At 48.6% G+C, this 16,357-nt stretch overlaps 4 protein-coding genes across 4 annotated transcripts; 3 read left to right on the top strand and 1 right to left on the bottom strand.

The window, feature by feature from the left end:
• Positions 1-1,940: 1,940 nt before the first annotated feature.
• Positions 1,941-2,360, top strand: Pmar_PMAR009770 (hypothetical protein; the record flags this gene model as incomplete). The annotated part of the gene is made up of 2 exons (XM_002778294.1): positions 1,941-2,088; positions 2,160-2,360. Coding segments are annotated over 2 exons (349 nt in total), but the record flags the coding sequence as incomplete, so codon positions are not given.
• Positions 2,361-3,383: 1,023 nt separating this feature from the next.
• Pmar_PMAR009769 (hypothetical protein) lies at positions 3,384-4,220 on the bottom strand (the record flags this gene model as incomplete). Its single annotated transcript, XM_002778293.1, has 1 exon — positions 3,384-4,220. The coding sequence occupies one exon, from the start codon at positions 4,218-4,220 to the stop codon at positions 3,384-3,386; it is 837 nt and encodes a 278-aa protein (XP_002778339.1).
• Positions 4,221-11,651: 7,431 nt separating this feature from the next.
• Positions 11,652-13,430, top strand: Pmar_PMAR009768 (bromodomain-containing protein, putative; the record flags this gene model as incomplete). The annotated part of the gene is made up of 5 exons (XM_002778292.1): positions 11,652-11,726; positions 11,782-11,894; positions 11,949-12,150; positions 12,199-13,080; positions 13,149-13,430. The coding sequence occupies 5 exons, from the start codon at positions 11,652-11,654 to the stop codon at positions 13,428-13,430; spliced, it is 1,554 nt and encodes a 517-aa protein (XP_002778338.1).
• Positions 13,431-13,692: 262 nt separating this feature from the next.
• On the top strand, positions 13,693-16,357 carry Pmar_PMAR009767 (conserved hypothetical protein; the record flags this gene model as incomplete). The annotated part of the gene is made up of 19 exons (XM_002778291.1): positions 13,693-13,776; positions 13,852-13,905; positions 14,001-14,077; positions 14,126-14,157; positions 14,208-14,298; positions 14,343-14,412; positions 14,462-14,554; positions 14,597-14,722; positions 14,773-14,850; positions 14,897-14,969; positions 15,016-15,100; positions 15,144-15,202; positions 15,295-15,395; positions 15,442-15,546; positions 15,597-15,716; positions 15,761-15,899; positions 15,944-16,035; positions 16,083-16,146; positions 16,341-16,357. Coding segments are annotated over 19 exons (1,560 nt in total), but the record flags the coding sequence as incomplete, so codon positions are not given.

The raw sequence follows: 16,357 nt of genomic DNA, 5'->3' as shown, positions 1-16,357 counted from the left end.
AGAGTCTTTACCGATATATATTAGAATGTAAGCATTGTAAGAGAGTGAACAATCTCGGAAAGTGTAGCCATTCCACCACGTAGAAGGCTGCCGCCGTCAGCCTGACGATGTTACGTGCGATTGCTTCTGGTCCTATTCACACAAGATTGTACATACGTGCGTAGTCGAGAACCTGTAACCCACAACAAAGTGAAAAATGTATCTTCATAACTCTCTCGGATTCATTTTCACGATTACGGGTGGCGACTGTAGCATGATAGCCGATTCATGCCAGAGACGGCTATGTGTCGATCCCACTCCAAATCTGAAGGTCGTGTTTGTCCACCCGCACAGCATCGGGGCGATGTTGTGCTCGTAGACGATAGTGACACGTGAACGATTTGTTCTGTGCTTGGCACTCGTCTTTTCACCCGGATATCGGGTCCCGATATCCTGGAGCATTGTTTGCTCAGTCTTTTCGGCACGGCTACGGGTTATGGTCCTACATTTTCCTGTGTGGCCTTCCATTTGCGATCTGTTGATGCCACCACTTATTTGAAGCCCCAGCTCCATAGGGCGGAGGGTATTTTTAAATTCGTATACGTTGGCCAATCTGAGCCTGTGATTCACTGATATCAACAGAACACTATATTGATGAGGAGAGAAAGCACCGACGCTGAGGAAAAGAATAGTCGCAAGGACGTTCTGTGGATGTAAGCCGAGAAAATATATGATTGAGATTAAATCCCTGAACAATATCAATCTCATTTGATATCGCTGAGTCAGCATTTATAGGCACTTCAGTCAGGAAAATATCGCTACAATTTTTTCTACTGACTTACGGTCCATTTTTCTCTAAGTGTTGACGTGTGTGTATAACTTTGTGCCCCGTTCAATCTCACACCATACTCGCACTTCCTCATTCCCTGCAATAATGAAACTCTGAAACGTAGGGACTGTTTCACAAGGATACTCAATTTAAGGAGCCTCAAATCCAGGAGCAGCTTGAGGAGTTACTCAAGGTACACTTTTGGTGTAGCTTAAGTTTGAGGCGCAATTTGCTCCTATGAAGCAGGCCCGTTGATGTTTGTTCTCCTGGCTAAAAATGTCGCAGGAATCGCTTCTGAGTAAAAAAATCCATTTTTTACGTGCGATTTCGCACGATTAATCGTATTTATTATGCATGATATCTTGATCTTTCGCGCCTCACACATAACCGCAGCATTATTGATTACGCTCTCTGTAATGAACGAAATTTGCCACTTAGCTTGACAATGCCAGAATGAGCTGTTTTATGATTCTGCAAACAGTATCCACATACCCAGGAAGGATTCCGATGATATAGACTTCGACTATGGATCGTATAGACGTGGATTTAAAATCATTTCTGGTTAAGGTTGTTCAATGGAGTTTCCCCCGTTTCACGTGAATTGGCGTATTACTCGGTAAAAAACTGACTGTTTCACTTGTGACTCGTATAATCTACCATGTCAGGCGTGTCGGTATGTGAGTTACTCCGGTCATGCTGACGGAATCAATTACACTGAGGCATATCTTCGAGCTATGGCATAGCCGCCCCGCAGTCAGACATTGTAATGACATCTCCTCCTCTTTCAACCAATATAGAAAACAATAGGAAATTGGTTGTCTATTGTAAAGGGGCATTACGAAGGCTTATGGGAAGAGGCAATAAAATACGACTAATGTAGGAGGAGGAGGAGACATAATAATAATAAACATCATCATTTACAGAGAGGGTCCTTACAGCATCATAGAGGACTTCTTAGAGACTCTTCTAGAGTATACAAAGGTCTTACATATCCTACCACCCGATATCAAGCTCAATGATCATCAGTTGGAGCACATCCGGTACGTTTTTGTTATGAAACGTTATTTGATGGGGGATTAGAGTATACTGAAGTAGCCTACTGCACGAGAGGATGTTCGAGACTGCCACTCAGGACGCAATATTACCCCTCGCAAGCTCGAGAGGCTCTCAGTGTGATAAGGGATCTATCAACTGAATCTGATGCCAACGATAGGCTCAAACGTTGGGCCATTGGAGCAGCCCAGTTGCTGTGCGGAAGCGGCGCGGACACGTCAGTCACGGTCAGTGGACGTTCTCTGGGGGAGGCCCTACTTTCGTTATAGCTCAGCTTGGGGGAATTGTCTCTAATCAGGTCGAACAACAACTCCTTATCACTGAGCTGCTCATCGAAGTAGCAGGAGATGCTGCTGTTGTACAAGACGTCCTCATCAACGCCGTTATTGATGTTCTCATGATGCATACTGCCATCGACTCGGAGCTCGGTGGACAACTCGCTACCGGTCAGACCTTCCTGGAGAATTTTGACTTCCGTGATTGCATTGAACATCTTTAAGGGATGACGTTAGGCTATGAGGCATCGAGGATACTACTGCTACTATCGACTCACCAAAAGAGTTGCTGTAGATTAAACGCTTTTGTTAGGTCGGACAGCATCATCATGCGAGAGTCTCCTCCCTTTATCGCGAGCCATTCATCGTCTTGTCGATCTCGTCGATGGAAGCAGATTGAGCTGCCATGATGACGAGCCAACGTGGATCGATCCTCTCAACAAGCTCACTAAAAGGCTGCTCACTTATAGAGAGGTACACCTCTTCTCAGCCTTGGAAGTAACCATGGTACGTTCAGGATTTCCCGACTGCTGTTGGCCTACTCCTCCTGGAATTCCCCCTCAGTGCTGCTATCGAGCGTATCGATGCGTGTCGTGACAATAACATAACGTCTATCATCGTAGGCCCTGCAATCCATGGTCCTCTCAGTTCCCTTCTGCCATAGTGTAGGTTTTTGAGCTCTGAGGAGAGTATCTTGCCTCTTCATGGATTCAGAAGTCCTTCATTCCGCTGATTAATGTCGTTTCCTTCAGAATAGCCATAGGAGGGACTGTCGTTTGCGTTGGGTGGCACCTTCTCGAGACCACACCTTATCACAAACCCTCACCGACCATGCTTCTCGTCTACTCGATGATTTACCCAAGTCCCGAGTGTAGCCTAAATTACGCATCCCTCCTCATTATCCTTGTACCCTATCCTTGAGTTCAGTTAAACTAGCTGACACCGAGTCGAGATAGCGAAAACCTAAGCCTACGTTCTTCTTGTTTTTGGGCGCGCGCGCTCAAAATAATTTTCGAGACATAAGGGTATTTAACCTTGACGGCATATCTGTGAAGCGGAGTGGTAGTCGGACATACACTTTTGTAGGCCAATCTGATGCCACGACTCGGAGCCGTAGTAACACATGACCCACGAGAAGGAGCTAAGACCGATATGTGTACCACCGGCTTCAAAGAAGTGATCAAACTTATCCTTAGATAGAACATGATCACGAACATAGTCGAGAGCAGTCGAAAGCTGATTGTAACTTACAATTTGTAAGCGTAGAGGATACCTCCATTGGGGTTGTCAAGGCGATCACCGTAATAAGCACACATCGACGTCTTACTACAGGCTCCCGAGTTGCAATCACCTTCGGCCAAAAAAGTGATCTTAGCCTTGTAATTGGGATAGTAGTTATTGTTACAGTTGGGACAAATTTTGGTCAGGAAGACTACGAAAAAGTTGATAAGTCGCGGGGAGGTGTTGGCGAAGGTAAGCAGAGTAACGTGATCAGCCCTGAACATAATCTGGTCCACCAGTCTCCTGTCAGTGTTGTAATAGTTCATCGTAACATCAAGGGCTATGTTGTAGGGCTTGAACTGTGGGTCAGTCTTGAGCGCATCGAAAGCATCAAATATGTTGTACCACGTAGCAAGATCAAGCTTGACTTGGAAGCTGATACCGAGACTACCCATATCAGGGTTGCCGTACTTGAGGATGAACTCCTTAAAGACACGAACGAAATCGGGGGCCCATTCCTTATCGTCGCCACCACCTTGAGCATAGAAAAGATAGAACCTTGCAGAGTTTCCGCTGACCTTGCGGAAGTTGGCGATGAGCTCGGCCAGTCTCTCAGGGTGGATAATCTTGCCCACGTTGGAGGCATCGGCCACGTTGAGGTAAACATCACCACGGTTGTACTCCTTCGACACGTCGGACTTGAAAAAGTCTAGGAAGGTCGTGTCCTGACCAGTCCAGTAGGCTTGCCTCCAAGAATAGGTTGCCATATTCTTCGTCTCCGAAGATGGAGGACAGTCGAGTCGACCCGCTTCACTGAAGTAAGCAGCGACGACGACAATGACGAGGAGGAGGATGTAACGCATCAAGTACAATCAACTCTAACGAACGGGAATCTCAGGGAGAGACATGTCGAAATCGCCGCCACTCTCGAGGAACAATGTGAAAGATTTCACGCATGCTTGTGTCACGCAGAAAACTCTGCATTTGAGACGTGGAGCCTAACATGTCCCGATCTAACCGGAGGCTATATTGGATTAGTTTGAACTCAATCCATTCAGATTTCACTCATCGTGTGAGACAAACCTTCGCAACTACCCCTTGTTGTCAGCTGACAGGGCTACAGTGAGTCCATCATGAGACCCTCAGTGGAACATGACACCGTTACAGCGGGGCTGATCCGCATAGCGGTCACCTATCGCAAGATGTGGCACGCTGAACTCCACGTGTTTGCTGTGGTGGTGCTATACACACGTGATAGCGTGACGCCACGGATGAAGTCGAAAAACTGCGAGACCTCATCCGATCGCGAGTTCTTGCTAAATGCAAAGCGAGCCTGATAATCAAGCAGCCATTTACACACAGTGTATACGTGACAGAGGAGCACTAAGTAAGAGTCTTTGAAATTCGATAAGGTGCTGAATCCTCTGTCTGTCTGAATCCCCAGTGGGCTCATCCTCGTCGCTCTTTTGGCATCGTCCAGAAGTGCACAGTTCTCCATCAGATGAAATGTACTCAGTACACTGTACTGTCCTCCGGATTCCCGCACGAAGAACTGGAGAATGGCCCTAGCGCGGCGTCGGTGATTGTCCGGTCAGCGGCGGCATGAGCCGCTCATGGTCCGAGATATCGCCCCGCTCACCACGGGCGCGGTGACATCTCGAATATCTCGAAATTCGGAATTTCTAAGAAGTTACCGAATCGGAAAGTTCCCGACGGGAACGCACATTTCAGCCAAGTTTCTCTGATGGTATTCTACCATACACTCGCGGCCTCTGATACTTCATCGAATGAATCTCATCCTGAGTATCCCGGATTAGTTCTGAAAGGGCACAACGCCCTCCTATGAAGCCGGTCGCATTTTCATTTCCTACTATACCACAATGCGAGTGGCACCATCTCAACCTTAGACGGCGAGCTATATCGGTGTCCACTGAGGGCGCCACCGCTCTACATCATGTAGACTACATGCTATTGCATTCCGCTCGGTCGGTCCCCGAGCCGGAGATTCGGCACTGCAACGTGCGTAAACTCGATTGCGGGTCTCACGGTAACCCAGGAGGGGTCCGGAGTCCGGACCTACCAGGTCCGACCTGGGTGTTGACATGCATAGTCGACGGCTCTGAATAACTATATTCAATCCGTCAGCCCATGGTGCGAAGGGGTGCAGTCTGCACCGTGCAGATGTCATCTCTCGGTAGTGCTTAGTCCGGCATTTGGCCGGTTTGCAAGAGACCTGGCAGGGAGACTCTCTGATGCTCGCTCGCTTCTGTTCTGGCCACAAGCTCCACGAATACCGAGCGCTAGGACATGAGGCCCGACAACGGTATGATCGCCGAGTTCGCGGCTCTTCGCGGTGGCTCCATGACCGACTATGCGGCATAGGCCATGATTTTTAAAATAGTTTTGACACCACTCCCCCTCCAGCGCCCCTTGCCATGACCGGACACCGCATGAAATATAGGGTACGATGGATTCCCCATAGGCAGCGAGGATCCCTCGGCTGCCAAGCCGTGCCTACTCTACTCCTAATCGACGCAGCCTGCCGAGGCTCGGCAGCCGTGCCAGATACAGTGTACGTGTATACTGTGCAGTGCGACCCTCGCACTGACTTGCCGCGAGTGCATACAAGATCGCTAACGTGGAGTGACCGGAAACAGTTACCGCATTTCCGGAAGAAGTTTTCCTCATACCCGCGTGGTTTCGACCGCTTCGAGTGGAAGCTTTCCACTGCTAATCCTCTGCTGCGTCACTCGCATCTACTAGTGAGGTTAGTTACGAAGAATCTACTCGAAGTGTGAGACCGGAGTTTTTCTTCGCTCGTCGTTCAGGACGTTCTGAAGGCCACTGAAGAGGGCTCCAGTAAAGCCCATCATCGGAACTTGAATCGCTAGACCTGCTGTTCACTTCCGCCGATGATTCATTATAATCTGTGGAATGTATCTTACGAAGGTTATAATAACCTTGATAGTGCCCAGGAACTGAACAGGTGTAAATTACACCGTGTAATCAATGTTGTTGAGCCGTCAGTGTTCATGAGGGAATCCCAAAGCATAAATTGCAGCCAGGACAAGGACAAATAGAAAAAATAGCACATGCTATAATAACAAACGCCCGAGTCCACTTCGCAATCATAAAATGACCCCCAAAACGTGTGTCAGTTCATAGTCCAACGCCGTGACCGGCGTGACTAGGCGTGATGCGAACATGCTCGCCAGTGGCTAGTGGCAACATGGTGAGTTCTTCGTTGCGTTATTCAGTGAGCCTGACCACTGCCATGACTCTCAGAAATACCCTCACTTATTAACACTTATGAACACTGCCGTCTTATTGCGAACAGAACTTTCAATTCAACAGAGACTTTTGGTTGACTACAGACTAGTAGGCTGAGTCTACAAGATTGGTATAGAAAGTGAGATGAGCTGAAAGCTGAAATAACCCGTCAGGTACTTGAGACGTGTAGGAATCGTGCCCTGAGGGCACTGCTCTCGAGCTGAGGGACGAAGGCGTGTAAATGCGGAGGGCTTCAAAGAATTCGTACCATGCGAGGTACATGTCCAAGAGTCGAGCGCCGAAACCCAAGGAAGGCAGAGTTAGAAATGCCCCTCAGCTCTCAACTCGCAGAAGGCCTCAAGTACGGAATGTGAAGTGGAAAGGTTGAAAATCGCTCAACCTCCGAAGGCTTTGATTCATCGAGCGAACTTAGTCACGTGGTACTCCTACTGCTCGATGAAATGACCAAAGGAGGTTGAAGGATCAGAGTAGACTATCAAATCAAGAAAGGGAGAAGCTTCCAAGTGCGAAGAGTTGGCGAGCGAATGAATGACATTTCTACTGTACGGTGTAGAAGAACTCGCACATCGCGCCTAGCCTTGGAGAAAGGAAGAAGCAGTCAGCTAACGGCTGGCAATCGGCTGTCTGAAGAGTGATGGAAAGCTGCGACTGAGTGCAAGGGGAGCGAATAGACTTGTGGCACGGAGTCCACGAGAGAGCAAAGCTACTCGGAGTCCAGCAATAATCATGTAGCATTCCCGAATGATCAAAACTTTATACAGATACTCTCTACTATGTAATCCTGGCCTGATAGTAGTCCGCTTCAAAAGGAACTGTAAAAACAACTAAGAAATTCGACCAATGACCTACAGTTAGACACGGAATCACGCAAAGTGGGAGATTGCCACGATGCACGGGTTTGCTCCTGGCTGGGGCAGGCGGACACTCCGTTCCCACGGGGACGAACGGCATGCATACCGAGAAGCGAAGATCCTAAATGAAGGGTATACTCACCGAACAAACTGTTGAGTTTCAATCGGTAGTTCGTCCTCGGAGAGAGGCTCGTCTCACCTTTTCCTCCACATAAGCCACCTGTTTAATGCCGTCCACTCTTGGGCAATTATTAGTTTTAGCAGAAACTGGGCCGTACAGCGTGTTCGGCGGATACTTTTCGGATTCATCCTTCTCGCAGAGCTCGTTGAGTATGCGGTGGTCGCTACGAGGACTCAGAGGATCGCTGGGAAAGAAATAACAGTACGGTCAATAATGTGTGAGTGGACATACTTCAGGGTCATCTGTTCTTGGGGGACCACAGCCTCAGTCAGTTGTCCGAGGATCACGAAGATGTAGGCGCACAGCTTCATCAAGAACATTGGAACGTACTAGAGTGAATACTCATCCTGCATCATAACTCCAAACCTCTAACTACTATATCAGGGCCCGCAATTCGCGAGGGAAATCCACACAGCTTCCACGGGGAAGAGCCGAGGCGCGTGAGGTCCGAGAGTTCTGGTACTAAGTCGGACGACTCCCTAGTAGCTACAAGGTATACCTGTAGCGAGTGAAGTCAAAGAGTGTATCACACTCTTTAGCAATACTCTCACAAGCTGACTTCTAATGTTATAGCACATGGAGGTATCAGTTCGGAAATGGAGGTCTCTCGTAACTCAATTCTAGTCTCTCAGCCAGCATATGGCTATAGTCGAGAGCAATCATTGTAAGAGAGTAGACAATCTCGGAAAGTGTAGTCATTCCACCACGTAGGAGGCTGACGGTGCTACATGCGATTGCTTCTGGTCCCATTCATACCGTACATACGTGCATAGTCGAGTACATGTAACTCACAACGACGTGAAAAAATATATCTTCATAACTCTCTCGGATTCATGCTCATCATTAGGAGTGGGGACTGTAGTATGATAGCCGATCCATGCCAAAGACGGCTATGCGTCGATCCCACTCCAAGTCTGAGGGTCGTGTTTGTCCACCCACACAGCATCGGGGCGATGTTGTGGGGGTGGACGAGTGACGCGTGAACGATCTGCTCTGCGCATGTGTTGCTTGGTCGTGACTCATAGTCGGAGGGAGCCATCAAGATCTCTATCCTGATCTCCGAAAAGTCATAAAAATTGTTTCTGAGTGAAAAAATCCAATTGCACGGACGGTTTCGCACGATTAAACGTATTAGGTATGCCTGGAGCCGATTTCACAAGCCCCGTAAGGCTCGCAAGGCGCTAGGCGATTTTTATACCCCACGGCGGTCAGGTTCTTCCACAGGGGCCACAATTTGGGGCCTAATTATAAGGTGAAGGTCGGTAAGGTGCCTTACCTTGAGGCGCGTTGAATCAGAAATCCGTGTGAAATATGCGCCTCATATCTCGATCCCTCATGCTCCACAGAGAACCGAAGCATTATTGATCACGTTCTCTTTATTAGACGAAATCTGCAACTCAACTTGGCTGTTTTATGCTGACGGAATCAATTACACTAAGGCATATCTTCGAGCTATGGCATAGCCGCCCCGCAGTCAGATATTGTAATGACATGTCCTCCTAATTCAACCAATATAGAAAACAATAGGAAATTGGTTGTCTATTGTAAAGGGGCATTACGAAGGCTTATGGGAAGAGGCAATAAAATACGACTAATGTAGGAGGAGGAGGAGGAGGAGACATAATAATAATAAACATCATCATTTACAGCGAGGGTCCTTACAGCATCATAGAGGACTTCTTAGAGACTCTTCTAGAGTATACAAAGGCCTTACATATCCTACCACCCAATATCAAGCTCAATGATCATCAGTTGGAGCACATCCGGTACGTTTTTGTTATGAAACGTTATTTGATGGGGGATTAGAGTATACTGAAGTAGCCTACTGCACGAGAGGATGTTCGAGACTGCCACTCAGGACGCAATATTACCCCTCGCAAGCTCGAGAGGCTCTCAGTGTGATAAGGGATCTATCAACTGAATCTGATGCCAACGATAGGCTCAAACGTTGGGCCATTGGAGCAGCCCAGTTGATGTGCGGAAGCGGCGCGGACACGTCAGTTACGGTCAGTGGACGTTCTCTGGGGGAGACCCCACTTTCGTTAGAACTCGAGGAATTTTCTCCAATCAGGTCGAGCAACAACTCCTCATCACTGAGCTGCTCATCGAAGTAGCAGGAGATGCTGCTGTTGTACAAGACGTCCTCATCAGCGCCGTTATTGACGTTCTCATGATGCATACTGCCATCGACTCGGAGCTCGGTGGACAACTCGCTACCGGTCAGACCTTCCTGGAGAATTTTGACTTCCGTGATTGCATTGAACATCTCCAAGGGATGACGTTAGGCTATGAGCCATCGAGGATACTACTGCTACTATCGACTCACCAAAAGAGTTGCTGTAGATTAAACGCTTTTGTTAGGTCGGACAGCATCATCATGCGAGAGTCTCCTCCCTTTATCGCGAGCCATTCATCGTCTTGTCGATCTCGTCGATGGAAGCAGATTGAGCTGCCATGATGACGAGCCAACGTGGATCGATCCTCTCAACAAGCTCACTAAAAGGCTGCTCACTTATAGAGAAGTACACCTCTTCTCAGCCTTGGAAGTAACCATGGTACGTTCAGGATTTCCCGACTGCTGTTGGCCTACTCCTCCTGGAATTCCCCCTCAGCGCTGCTATCGAGCGTATCGATGCGTGTCGTGACAATAACATAACGTCTATCCTCGTAGGCCCTGCAACCTATGGTCCTCTCAGTTCCCTCCTGCCGTAGTGTACGTTTTTGCCTCTTCATGGATTCAGAAGTCCTTCATTCCGCTGATTTATGTCGTTTCCTTCAGAATAACCATAGGAGGGACTGTCGTTTGCGTTGGGTGGCACCTTCTCGAGACCACACCTTATCACAAGCCCTCACCGACCATGCTTCTCGTCTACTCGATGATTTACCCAAGTCCCGAGTGTAGCTTAAATTACTCATCCCCTCTCTGTACCCTACTCTTGTGTTACAGTCATCTCCGAATTACTGAGTGACTCGACTACCCCAGGGGTAGTCGAGCCTATTATTAATAGGGCCTATTAATAATAGGCTATTATAAGTTATATCGTACCGGGTACCAGCCTGGTAGTACAAGACCGATTTGCAATACTTGGTCGGTGGTCACGGCAACCTCCTTGAGCAGTATTGCAGAGGCACTAGTACTGTAATAACTCGTACTGATATCCTGATATCAATAATAGTCGTTACTTTCACCCTGATACCTGATGAAAGCTGAATCGTCAAGTTCTTTGTGGTTCACTTCAGAGCCGTTGAGCATTCCACCACATTGGGAGTACTATAGATGCCCCCCAGTTGGGGCCCCAACCCTCATTTTGTCCGATCTGATCGGACCGATCAGTACTTGCCACGTACTACATGGCATGGGTTTTTCTATCTTCTCCACGAGCCGATGCTCACGAGAGCAAATACTTGTTTCTGGAGGGTGAGCTGAACTTTTTTGATGCTATTGGATGTATTGTGAAACGTCCTTTCTGCTCACCATGCTTTAGTGATGACCTTTTACATTACTATAATCTCAACTAAGAGTTGCTCGTGGGTATCCAAGGTTCGATGATGGAAGATACCAATTAGGACGCTTTTAGCTGCTGTCTTTACCCGCCTGGGCGCGCGCGTTTTCCCAACATCCCACAACGACTCATGAAGCACTCACGGTGATCTCTCGGGGGTCCTTGGAGTTACCTCAAGAGCTGCACTCTGGCCGGAGTTGTACCCATGGTGAACCTCATCCGTATCATGCCAACTTGACCTCAAGATATGCTCAGGAGTCCAACTCGAGTGTGTGCATGCGTGCATGACGTTTGTGTCGCTCGGTGAAAAGTTCGTGAGCCCAAGATCGACTACTCCAGCAAGCCGTCTTTTAGGGTCCAATTTATTATGTCCGCTTGTGCTACAACTTCCCTGAAACCATCGTTCTAATGCCGACCACTACTACTACCACATCCCAAGACGACGAGTCGACTCCCCCCGACGCGATCATGAGCCCAACTATAACGAATGTTGTGGACCTCGGCACGGGCCAACCTATCACGCTACCAGCACAGGAAGCACGAGTGGTGGAAGAGGCAATAAAAATAGGCGGAGCGAAGTTGTAAAGTTATGGTTTAGGTTCTCAGCTACGGTGAGTTATCGGACTTCATAGAGGGTTCGGCTGAGAGACGACTTGTGGTTAAAGTGATGGATCCAGCAGCAACAGCTGAGGAGGCTCTAGAGGCTGTACAGTAGGTTGAGGAGGGTCCCTGTGGAAGGTAGTAGCGGTCTGTTGTTATGGTCAGTCTAGCCAGCATCGAGGACGGCATCGACTGTCGGGGTGCTATTAATGCGGTGAACGGCATGACTTTGTTGTTTTACGCTGCTCGAAGGGTCGATGATGAGAGTAGTCGAGATGTATGTCGGGGCCTCATCAATGAGTATAGACTCGACCCGCACGTGGTCGATCGGGCTATGAGGCAAACTGCACTCTTTTATGCCGCATTGGTAGTATTCGGATTGGAATTTGTGGAAATATCATTATTACCCCTTCAGCTCGGTCATGTACTCACCATTGACCTCTTCCTCTCCCTCGGTGTTAGAGCTGCTCTCACTGACGTCCACAGTCAAACAGCCTTGTACTACTGTAGCCGAGAAGGGCATGTCGAGGCCATGAGAAGGCTACTGGACGGGTCCCCGACTGGTGAGGTTAACCATCGTGATTGTAACGGGCAGACGGCTCTTTACTATGCTGCACAAACAGACCAGCTGGAGGCCTGTGTTTGCTTGGTAGAGGAGTACGGCTGCGATCCATGTGCAGTGGATACGTTTGGGGTCACGGCACGAGCGTCTTCAGCAGCAGCTGATAGTGAAGTTTATCATTATTTGAAGAGGGCTGAGAACGGCTTGTTGACCTCTTCTGCAGGAGAGATTCATAGTTGTCGGAAGAGGAAAATTTTGGGCGGCGACTTTGATTACCTCAAATTGGCGCCGCATAACCCTCCGACATCCTACGTTCGCCGTGTGTATAGGCTAGTGCGGGCTAAGGGGAACAGTCACCCGTCCTCTCCAGCACTGCGGTACTTGCCGATGCAACCTGCTACTGCTGCTGGGTTTGTGATGAAGTCGGACGAAGACAATTGCACCACTATGGATTGGCCGCGTGAAAAGGCTACTGGTCATTTCCGCATGCTCTATCCCATAATAAGTGCAATGGGTTCACCCTTCTGGCAGCCTTGGAGGGGTCCATATCGCCAACTTGCTGGTTTGTTGAAGCGGTATGTGAACGGCTGGATCTTCCATAAGATTCCGGATGAGTCTATTGCTCCTGGGTATGCAGCAGTGGTGGCGGACCCGATCGATTTGACGATGATTTGTAGTAAATTGGATCATAAACAGTATGCTATGGCTGAGCAAGTGGATGCTGATTTCCGCAGGGTAGTAGTAGTAGTAGTAATAGTAGTAGTAGTAGTAGTAGTAGTAGTAGTAGTACGTACTTATTTCAGATGTTCTCGAATAGCTACCTCTACAATGGTCGAGCCAGCGTAGTAGGGTTATTGACCCGATCGTGTGAGGTCTACTATGAGCAACAATACCAAGGCATGGGGCTACCGGCCGCGATAAGAGCTGAGGAGGAAAGAATTGTTCGAGTGTATCGTCATTCGATGAATCGGTGTCAAGGCATGCTCGGTGGAGTAGAAGGAGTAGTGGGGGGCATGATGACTGATGATAGAGTAGATGAGGAGGAGGAGCAGGAGTTGGGCCCTCCGGCACGATGTGAAGGATAGATGGTATGGAGAAGAGTTATTCCCCGATCGGTTACTTGACGGTGGCTTCTACCGTCGTGAGTTTATGAAATGCTCCCATAGAAGCATAAGGGTACGATGATGAGTATTATTATTAGGAGGATGATGATTAATTTCATACCACACTTCTGTAACATCTCGACTCGTACTTATAGAATACACCGGAATCACGTTAGTATTGCATTCGTATTTACGTGGGAGTTGCGTTTGGAGTGGTATGGAAGCTCACTCGAAGGCTCTCACGATGGAGGCCGCATCATCTTCATCATCACCTATTGCAGAAGGAGAGGAGATGAAGGTGACTTTAGTCGAGTCGGGGAAGGAGGAGGTAGAAGGTGTTGCTGACAGGAGGACGCTGGTTCGTTCCCTGCACACGATGTTTTATCCCTTCATTCGATTGTAGGAAGTTGTTCCAACAAAGGAGTCCGTTGTGGCTGAGGAGGGGAAGGAAAAGGAGGTAGTAGAGTACTAGTAGTATTGCTGCCGCTGGAAGACCCTCGGTTCGATCCCTGCACGTGACATTTTTACCCCACATTTATTTATCAAGTGTAGGTTGCTCCTCCAGTAGAAGAGTCGGCGTCGTCATCGTGTCCAGAGGCGGCGAACCAGGAGGCACCGACGCCACCATGGTGAGAGGGGGGGTTCATCTCGGCTTGGCAGGAGCATGTGTCACTTAGGGAACGACTGAAGAGGAAGGGGACACCAGAAGGTGAGTGATAGGACGAGTTGTGGAAGGAGTGGTATGAATAAATCTGGTAGGAGCACCTAGTCCTCGACAGCAGCAAGAGCAGCCCGTCTCGGCCCATCCCGTGGCGCCTTGTCCCGCTTCTGAGCTGGAGCGAACGGACGTGTGAGGTTGTCGATGTTGATGTGGGCTTCAACTGCCTAGGGTAGGTTTGAGATCACCTCGGGGGTATCGACGAATTTGACCTTCCATCCTTGGACGGCCGATAACAAGCCTAAGGTGATGCCTAAGGGATTATTATGATTAATTCATACCACACCTTGGTCAGATCGTACCAACACACGAGCCGGCGAGGATGCGTGAAGGCTTGTTCTGTGAGCCTACAGTAGTCGATGAGTTGTGGCAGCAAAAGACGCGGATGGTAACGACTTCATACAACTACTCTAAAACATGATGTTTTCAGGATCAACTATTTGATCGGCGTCTGGGTAGGGTCTACCATCGAGTTCGAGGGCGCATCTTCCCCACTACGATTAGCGGTAGTGCTAATGTGGGCATCTCAAATAGAGCTGGGGATAAATTGTGGGAGGTGAAAGGCGAAGCGAAACGTTTCATGTTTTACATTTTTCGTCGTTGTAGGTTTTGGACGCCCTCGATGTTTGGCCCTCCCTTTTGAGGTTGGTTAGATCGGAGGGTGGTGGTCAGGATGGAGAAGAGGTGGCGTTAGCGGAGCGAAGCGAATTTTTTATATCAATTTTTGTAGGCTGAGATGAAAATCCGATATGTCGACGTGTGTGGCGGTCCTGGGGCCTTCAGCGAGCTTGTGAAAAATCTTGGTAGTCCGCGATGGTGGTGGCGAGGAGGGGTATATTTGATGCACAGGTGAACGTGAAAATGTTAAGACGATTGGAAAAGGGATGAGTCTGAAAATAGAGGCGGCTCAGTCAAAGGAGGCCAGCTGCATATGGTGAGGTAACCGTCACGCGCCACGAAATTCACCCGTTGGGTAGGTATCAGCATCTTCTGGACTCTGAGGATTTCGATGCGGTGTGGGGTCCTGATGGAGATGGTAGGTGTGGGGATATCGATTAGAAGCGACCTGTCATCACTCATACATGTCTGATACCACTCCTCGTTCGAATCGTCGCTGATCGTACTTAGGGAATGTGTATTCGCCATCGAATTTGGCAGCATTGGAGGGATCAGTGATGAAGATGGACGGTCGAGGGGCCCATTTGGTGATGGGTGATGGAGGCTTCGAGGTAGCGCTAGGAGGGGCTATATTAACTATGATTTGCCGATGGTGAGGTATCGACCGACAAGGATGGTAATCATCTCGAGAACTACCAGGAAGTGTACTCAGCAAGGATCATATTGTCAGAAGTGCTCACAATGGTGAGGAGTTGTTGTAAAGTAAGTCGTCTTTTTTCATACCACTCCATCGGAACTTCTGCAACCTTAAGGGAGGCTTCCTCGTCTGCAAGCTGTTCGACACCTTCAGCACTATCACTGCTAGCATCATCTACGTCACTACGCGGCTATTCGAAAAGTGTTACATCGTTAAACCCCAACGATCAAGAGTGGTGAGGACTTCACAATTGGTGCTCCTCTTTACGTACCCCTTCAGGTGAACTCGGAGCGGTACCTTGTTGGTGTCGGCTTCAAGGGGCGAGAGAATCCTGACTACGACTTGCTCACTGCCGCGATGGAGTTTTGTCACTCCAGTTGTTTCACCGATACTGAAGGGCCGGAGAGCGTCGTGCCTTGTAAACTCTCGCAAAGACTCTTTTTTGACCGTTGGTTGTTTCAGTACATCTAATGGAAGAAGATAGAAGATTCCACATATCGTTGGCACAGTCGATTCGAGAACTAGCTTTAAGGCAGACCCAGGCGTTAGAAATAGTAAGGTTAACAATATAGTAGATGTGATAGTGTTGCGATTGGCTCAGTTGATGAATGCTGTTGATGAGGAGGTTGCAAGGGGGAAGGGAGGAATGTGGAAAGGTGGCAAAGGTTATCGATCGCAATCTCGGCGAGGTTATGAACCGCATCGGTGGAGAAGTGTACCCTATCAGTAACGTTTCGTGTTATTATAGTGGCAGTTGTGTTCACAAGTTGGTCGTGACTGAAACACAAGGCTTATAACGATTAATCACAATTCATGTACATCATCATTACTGGTGAATTCTTCTTCCGGTATCTATTAGGAAACCTCCGGGTTGCA

Source organism: Perkinsus marinus (genome assembly GCF_000006405.1).
Source record: "Perkinsus marinus ATCC 50983 genomic scaffold scf_1104296950132, whole genome shotgun sequence".
NCBI lineage: Eukaryota > Perkinsozoa > Perkinsida > Perkinsidae > Perkinsus > Perkinsus marinus.
This window is presented reverse-complemented; position numbering and strand designations above follow the sequence as displayed.